Source organism: Arachis hypogaea, chromosome 17 (genome assembly GCF_003086295.3).
Source record: "Arachis hypogaea cultivar Tifrunner chromosome 17, arahy.Tifrunner.gnm2.J5K5, whole genome shotgun sequence".
Classification (NCBI taxonomy): domain Eukaryota; kingdom Viridiplantae; phylum Streptophyta; class Magnoliopsida; order Fabales; family Fabaceae; genus Arachis; species Arachis hypogaea.
Genome location: NC_092052.1, coordinates 30,835,516 through 30,843,149, shown reverse-complemented (window position 1 = coordinate 30,843,149; position 7,634 = coordinate 30,835,516). Strand labels below are relative to the sequence as shown.

At 33.7% G+C, this 7,634-nt stretch overlaps 1 protein-coding gene across 1 annotated transcript; it reads left to right on the top strand.

Annotated features, from left to right (window-relative positions):
* Positions 1–3,777: 3,777 nt before the first annotated feature.
* LOC140180557 (uncharacterized) lies at positions 3,778–4,781 on the top strand. Its single transcript, XM_072221782.1, has 2 exons — positions 3,778–3,862; positions 4,189–4,781. Exons 1-2 carry the CDS (start codon positions 3,778–3,780, stop codon positions 4,779–4,781), a joined length of 678 nt encoding a protein of 225 aa, XP_072077883.1.
* The last annotated feature ends 2,853 nt before the right edge of the window (positions 4,782–7,634 follow it).

Genomic DNA, 7,634 nt, shown 5'->3' with positions numbered 1-7,634 from the left:
TTTAAATTTAGGGCTATTACGTTTTGATAAATGTGTGTATTGTCTTTACAGAACAAGCAAAGATAATTAGGAGAGAAAGGGTATTTACATTGGAACGAAGGAAGAGAGACAACAAAATAGCTAATGAAAGAGGTATGAAATACTTGAATAATAAAAGACTTTATAGTAGGAAATCCTTTTGACTCAGAAGAGAGTTTTCCTGTGTGAAGGCTCAACATCTACCATAACTGGGTTGGAAACATCTTGGCAAATTGATACAATAGATAGATCAAAGACTAAAGACCATTCTCAATTTAATTTAAGTGGTAAGCAATGAGTTAACATTGTATTTGGCAACTATATTAACCTTATCCAATAGATATTTTAAAGTTCTACCATATCTTGCAAACACTAGCTATTTTTTAAAGTAGTTTGAACTATTTTGATTTCAGAGCCCATAACGACTAACTTGGAGAATAGTTCATATCCAACTACACCAAGTGCTGATGTTATGCAACCATTATAATGTGATGCAAGTCCGTGATGCTTCGGTAAGGAAAATATTATGTGATAATAACATTCATATACATAAACATATTTTTAGTGATTTTTTTTCTTGAAGATGATATCTGTTTGTTATAATACAACTATCTTGGAACTATGTCACATTTTTTGTCGAAAAAATACGTGTTTAACAAAGAAATACTTAAGGATCTTAGTAATTTAAAAAGAATATTATACTGTAATACATACTCTTTAAAAAATCTTACATATTAGAAGGCTAGAAGCCTTAACGAGGCTATATTAAATTATTTACATTTTCATTCAGATCCCTTGACCAACAAGTACTAAAATAATTTAGTAGCATTTTTAATTCAAGAACATAATTATTCCAATCAAGTTAAAGTCATTAATTTAGTTTTAGTTACTTATAAAAAATAGTTTTACTACACACATTTATATTTTTATTAATATCAATTTCTTAAGTACAATAATTTCTTCAAAAAATCAAGCATAAATCTATAAATTTGTTAAAGCATTTTATGAGTATATATATAACACTAAACATTATAAATGTAAGTTTATATATATATATATATATATATATATATATATTATAATAAGTTGATAATTACGAGTCATTAAATGATTTGACAGGTTTCACTTGAGTATACATTAAGTGATGTTTTTTTTAAGTTATTAGGGGTTTGGTGGAAAACAAGTATCAGCGAACTATGTTACAGTTTTTTCTTTTTGAAAATGTACGAGTTTGACTAAATTTTTTTATGGACTCTCTTAACAAACTGTTAGAAATTATTTATGTACTTATATAAAATATAATAATCATTTTTAGATATTAGGGCTTATAGTTGTTATAATTGATGAGTTGGACCACCTTGGGCCAAGCCAATTACATATTCTAGGTAGGAACTCAAAAATATTTCTTTATAAATAATAAACTAAAAAGGGGATCTAGGTTTGGGACGAGTGGGTTGTCAAGTTTGGGTACAATTGTAAGGCCTTAGCCCAAGAAAAAAAAAACTAAAACCTGGCATGTTTGTGTCTTTTTGTTTTTTGTCAAAAAAGAATTTAGGTTTTAGATTAGTTTTTGTCAAGAATATTAAAAATAAACATGAACAAAAAAAAGTTACCTTTTTCGAAAAGAACTTCTTTTCACGTGCTTAAGTAAAGAATGATTGAGGATATTAATAATTTAACAAAAATATTAATATTTAATGACAATTAAAACATATTAGAAGCCTTTGAGGCTTATATTAACTTATTTACATTTTCATTCAAATTCATATACCAAATTATTAAATAAAATAATTTAGTACTGTATTTAATTCCATAAGATAATTATTTCAATTAAAGTTAATTCTATAAATTTAGCAGAGCATTTTATAGGCAGAAAACAAAAGTGATCTAAACTGATATATATGTGTGTGTGTTCAAAGAGACGGACATTTTTGTGTTTTTGTGAAAAATGAATTTGTTTTTCAAATTTAGATTTTTAAATAGGAAAATAAGTGATGACGAATAAACTCTCTTTAATTATTAACAAAGAAACTCTCTTTAATTTTCATTCAACTGTTTAAATCAAGGTATTATTATTCAAATTACATGATACATTTAAAACTTTATCATTATTCAATGACTAATAAAAAATTATAAGTATCAACTCAACAGCTATATCATGTAAAATTTACCAGGAAATGGAAAGAATGGCATTAGGAAAACAACTGTCAGAAGTACTAGATCAAGTATAGGCTCAACATGAACAATAAATGAAGGTATGTAATGTAAATTATTATACCAGAATTTGTGACACTTCTTCACCACGGATTTATTATTGAAAAATACAAAGTTAACTAATATGTTCATGGCATGTTTGTCAGAATATTGGCATATGGGAGATTTAGCTCATGAATGTGAATATTGCCAAGCTCTGTTTTGGTATGAAGAAAGAACCACAAAACATTACAGCACAATTGAACCAAAGTATACCAGTTGCTGCAAAGGTGGTCAGGTGGAACTTTTGCAGCTTTAAGAAGCTCTAAATGTGTTGTATAATTTAATATATGGGGATGATGCTAGGAGCAAACACTTTTCGGAGAATATAAGAAGTTATAATAGTATGTTCTAATTCACATCTATGGGAGCTAAGATTGATCGAGGAATAAACTCTTCAAGAGGACCACCAACATTCATTCTGTGTGGTGAGAGTTACTATTTAATGGGCAGCCTGATACCACTCGAAGATTGCCTTGCTAAGTTTGCACAGCTATACATTTTTGACACTCAGAATGAGATTCAAAATCGTATGTCTGCTATAAGGTGTGAAGTAAATGTGTTGGATAGATATCTAAGTTATTATATTGCTTGAGAAACATTTTTTATTAAAGTAACTTAACTTACAAAAGCGGTTTATGTTAACAGCATATCATTTAAACATGTAGTGTGGAAGAAAATAGTAAATTGCACGAAGACATTGTGAAAGAATTGAAAGCCATGTTGGATGTACATAATATATTGGTGAAGGCATTTCGTATAGTCAGAGAGTCAATAGCAAATGAAAATAGATCTAAAGTTAGGCTAAGACTACTAGGCAAAAGAGGCAAGGATGGTAGGAGGTACAACATGCCATCCACAAATGAAGTGGCAGCTTTGATCATTGGAAATTTTGATATTGATAAAATTGATAGAGATATTACGGTTGAAACTCAAAGTGGAAAACTCAAGCGAATAAACCAGCTTAATCCAGCGTACTTGGGGTTACAATATCCTTTGTTATTTTCATATGGCAAAAATGGCTACAAAGAAGATATACCCTTAAAGAAATGCAATGTTCACTCTGAAAGAGGTCGTCAGGAAGTATCAATGAAGGAATTCTTTGCATATAGGATACAAGAGAGATATGTGGATGGTTCCCTTTTAGTTTACTCAAGGAGATTATTCCAACAATATTTTGTTGATGGTTACTCAATGATTGAGTCATCCAGATTAACATACATTCGCCTTGACCAAGAAAAATTTATATGTGAGATGTACAAGGGAATTACAGAAGCAGTGTTGTCTAGTGAGATGACACCATCATCACGTGGCTAGCGTATTATATTGCCATCATCATTTACTAGAGGCCTTAGATATATGATACAAAATTATCAAGATGCAATAGCAATATGTCATTTTGTTGGTTATCCAGACCTTTTTTTGACCTTTATGTGTAATCCAAAGTGGCCAGAGCTAGAAGACTTCCTAAAGAACAGAGAATTAAATACAGAAGACCGACCGGACATGGTTTGTAGAGCCTTCAAAGTTAAATTGGATCGACTCATCAAAGACATACGGAAGAATAAGATTTTTGGCAGGGTCATCACAGGTATCTTTAGTTTTAATCCAATATATAAAGATTGTCAAACATAGTTATATGTATTTATTGGAGATATTGCATATATATGTGGAAGTCAGATTTTAAAACCAAACATATACGAAAAAGATACTAAATAATTCTATCTATATATATAAAAAATGTGTTAAAATGTCACATACAATAATTAGTTACATGCACAATGTTAATCTTGAGTTCCTTATATGTGCCTCCATGGTTTGGTAAAATTATAAGGTAGTTTTATCATATATTTTGATTATTTATATAAACACAAATTATTTAACAACAATTTTGTTGTGTTTTTCTTATTCTCGCAGTTGTGTATACTATTGAATTTCAAAAGCGTGGATTGCCTCATGCACATATCGTATTATTTTTCCACCACGATGACAAATACCCAACAAAAGAAGATATAAATCATATACTTAGTGTTGAAATTCCAAACAAAGAGAATGACCCTGTATATTATGAAGCAGTTGGAAAGCATATAATGCATGGACCATGTGGAGATCTAAAAAAAGATTCTCCATGCATGGAAAGTGGTAAATGCATACGCCACTTTCCTAAGAGATTTTTTGATAGTACGACAGTTGATGAAGATGGTTATCCGATTTATAGACGTAGAGAAGATGGAAGGACAATCAACAAGTCCGGCATTGATATTGACAATCAGTATGTAATGCCACACAATAGGAAACTACTATTGAAATATAGAGCACATGTTAATGTCGAGTGGTGCAACCAGTTAAGATCAATCGAATATTTATTCAAGTATATGAATAAAGGTCATGATCGAGTAACAGCTTCATTTTATAAAAGTGCTGCAACTGATGCTGAAGAAGATGATTGCGATGAAGTGAGTATGTATTATGATTGTAGATACATTTCTCCATGTGAGGTAGCTTGGTGAATCTTTGGCTATAATATCTACTATAGAGATCCTTCAGTTGTAAGATTGGGATTTAAAGACTACGAGAGCCTAGATGATGTTGCTAAGAAGTCTTCGGTGAAGGAGTCGATGTTTTTGGGATTGTTTAAGGCTAATACAAAATATCCAGAAGTACGAAACTTAACATATGTGAAATTCCCTAAGAAATTTGTTTGGGAGCCTAATCCACAAAAGTGGTTCCTGCACAAATCTCATTCGGTTATTGGGATGATATTCTTTGTCCCACCTGGATTTGGTGACATTTACTATCTAGGGCTACTTTTAAATTTTGCAAGGGGTTTGGTGCATGAATCCCCACACTTTCATACAGCTGTACCAGCAAGTACACTGGGTCGTCCAAGTAATACCTGAGCGAGTCAAGGTCGATCCCACGAGGATTGTTGGCTTGAAGCAAGCTATGGTTATCCTGCAGGTCTTAGTCAGGCGAATGAAAGAGTAGGAGATGTTGGTATGTTATTTTTAATTGCATAAAAAGGAATAAAGGAAAGTAATAATTAGAACTCAGATTGTGTAAACTGTGAAAAGAGTGATAGAAATAAGGTAAATGATTGGAGTTGCTTTGTCTTTCTGAATTAACTCTAGTATCACTGTCTTCTCTGCTTGTGAATGATCTCTTCTATGGCAGGCTGTATATGATCAACGCCATGGGCCGTGGTTATTGATCTCCTCTACTACAGATTGAACGTCATTGGCCGTGGTCATCCAATCTGACAAAGGGTGAAGCTCTAGCAATTCATTCTCTTGGCGATCCTACTCAAAACGCCACAGACAAGGTCGAATCTTTCGGACCAAAGGATGCTGCTTCTTTGGATTCTAGCCTATACCACGGAGACCCTAATCTCCCCAAAAATCGGCTGAACTGGTATCTCGAGAAGTCCTTAACGAAGTCGTGGATTTACCGTCTGAGAGATGTATAAACATAGCTGTTGATTCGTGCTTTCCAGTCACGTATTCACACGAACCCAAGTAGACACGGGTGTTTGTCAAGCACATTTGTCTTAGTATGATGAACAGAGTTGGTTGTCACTGATCATCCTATTCACCATTGATGGTTATCAGTGGCTCAGAGAAGGGGGGTTGAATCTTAGCCCTTTTTTTAATAACACTTGCTGCCTTTTTAAAATGCTTTAGGGGATATTTCTGCTTTTTGTCTCGTCACTAGTCAAGAGACATTTTCTTTTTGTCTCGTAACCAATGAGGAGATATTTTTCAATTTTGTCTCCTATGAACAGAATCAGAAATTGAGTAGAAGAGAGAGAGAAAATCACACCCAGAAGTATCCTGGTTCAGGTGCTAAATGCAGTGCAGCCTACATCCAGTCTCCATCACAACAATGATGAAATTTCACTATAATCAAATAGATTACAGACACCAATTCTCCCTAGAAACTACCCTTCTTATTTGGGACAAGTCCAGAATCTATCCCCAATCCTAAACTTGACTTGGTCACCTACCAAGCTTTCAACTGCTAAGTGCTAACCCAACTTGCAAGGGGATTCCCACAGAATCATGATACACAACACAGATGTACAAAGGACCTCTAAGACATCTAAGGCTTTTTCTTTAATTTTGTACCCTCTGCCTTTTTTCGCTCACTGGCTTTTTCTTACAAACCTCACACTATTTTCCTTTTTCACCATGAGACTCAAGGCATACAAAACTAAAGAAAATACAAAATGAAACACATTGAAGGAGAAGAACTTCTGTTAGCTTGGGTAGCTATAAAAACGCTGTGCTTACTCTCCTTTTCTCCTTGCTTCAAGCCTTGGCTGTTCACCCTTATTATAGAAGGGGAAGCCTCCAAGGTTGAAACGGTTGAACCGAGCCAACTTCTTCTTCTTTAACATCAAAACTGGTTCGGCCAGAGAGAGAAAAAAGGAAACTGAATGCAAAATCCAACATGCAATTACCTCACTCCCATCCCATCTCATCAAGCTTCATCAATCTGAGCCTTCCATCCTGACTTAGTCCCCAAGAAGGATTCTTGACCCTTGATGAACGCTTGATCCTTGACAGCTCCTCCTGCTCCACTTCTGCTTCCTCCTCCACGTAGCTACAGTAGCTACCTTCTATGATGGATGACCATAAAGTAGAGACGAGCCATACTCCAGGGATCTTCTTCTCTGACTGAGTTGGATCTTCAACCAATTTTAGGCATGGTGATCTTGAGACTTCTTCACCACTTCTTACCATAAGTGGCAAAGATCTCAGCCACGCCAAGACTTAGATCTTCTTTTTGCTAAGGACATCATAACCTTAGCCCTTTCCTTGCTTCTAGCTTCTCTGTGATTTTTACTGATAGCTTGCATCTCCTTATTTCCTGCTGAAGTGACAATCGAAGAGAGAAGAGAGAGAAGAGAGAGAATGCAGCAAAGCTTTCAATGGAATTAAGAAAAGAAATTAAAATGAGTTAAGTTTCCAAAACCCCATGCCTAGTAACGTGTAATCAATTAATGCCATCAAATCAATTTCAAACTTTTTCTTTCCAGTTACCAAGGCATTAAAGCTAGTTCATAAAATTTGAATTCCATCAAAGAGAGAGTGGGTATCCATGGAAAGTATGCAACCTTTGCTTTCTCTCTTTTTCAATTTCGGACCAAGCCATTGTTGGTCTTATAACAAAGGTTGAAATTGGGCTTGTACAATAACTCCTGGCCCAACTAACATAATAATTCAGCCATATATCATATATCATTTTTGCACCAAGGCTGAATATTTTGTCAACAATTTTGGGCTTCAAATTTCTTTATGCCTAATAGCTAAGTCTGCAAGCAACAAAATTATTAATCAACATATGTATTTCAAAATTCAAAT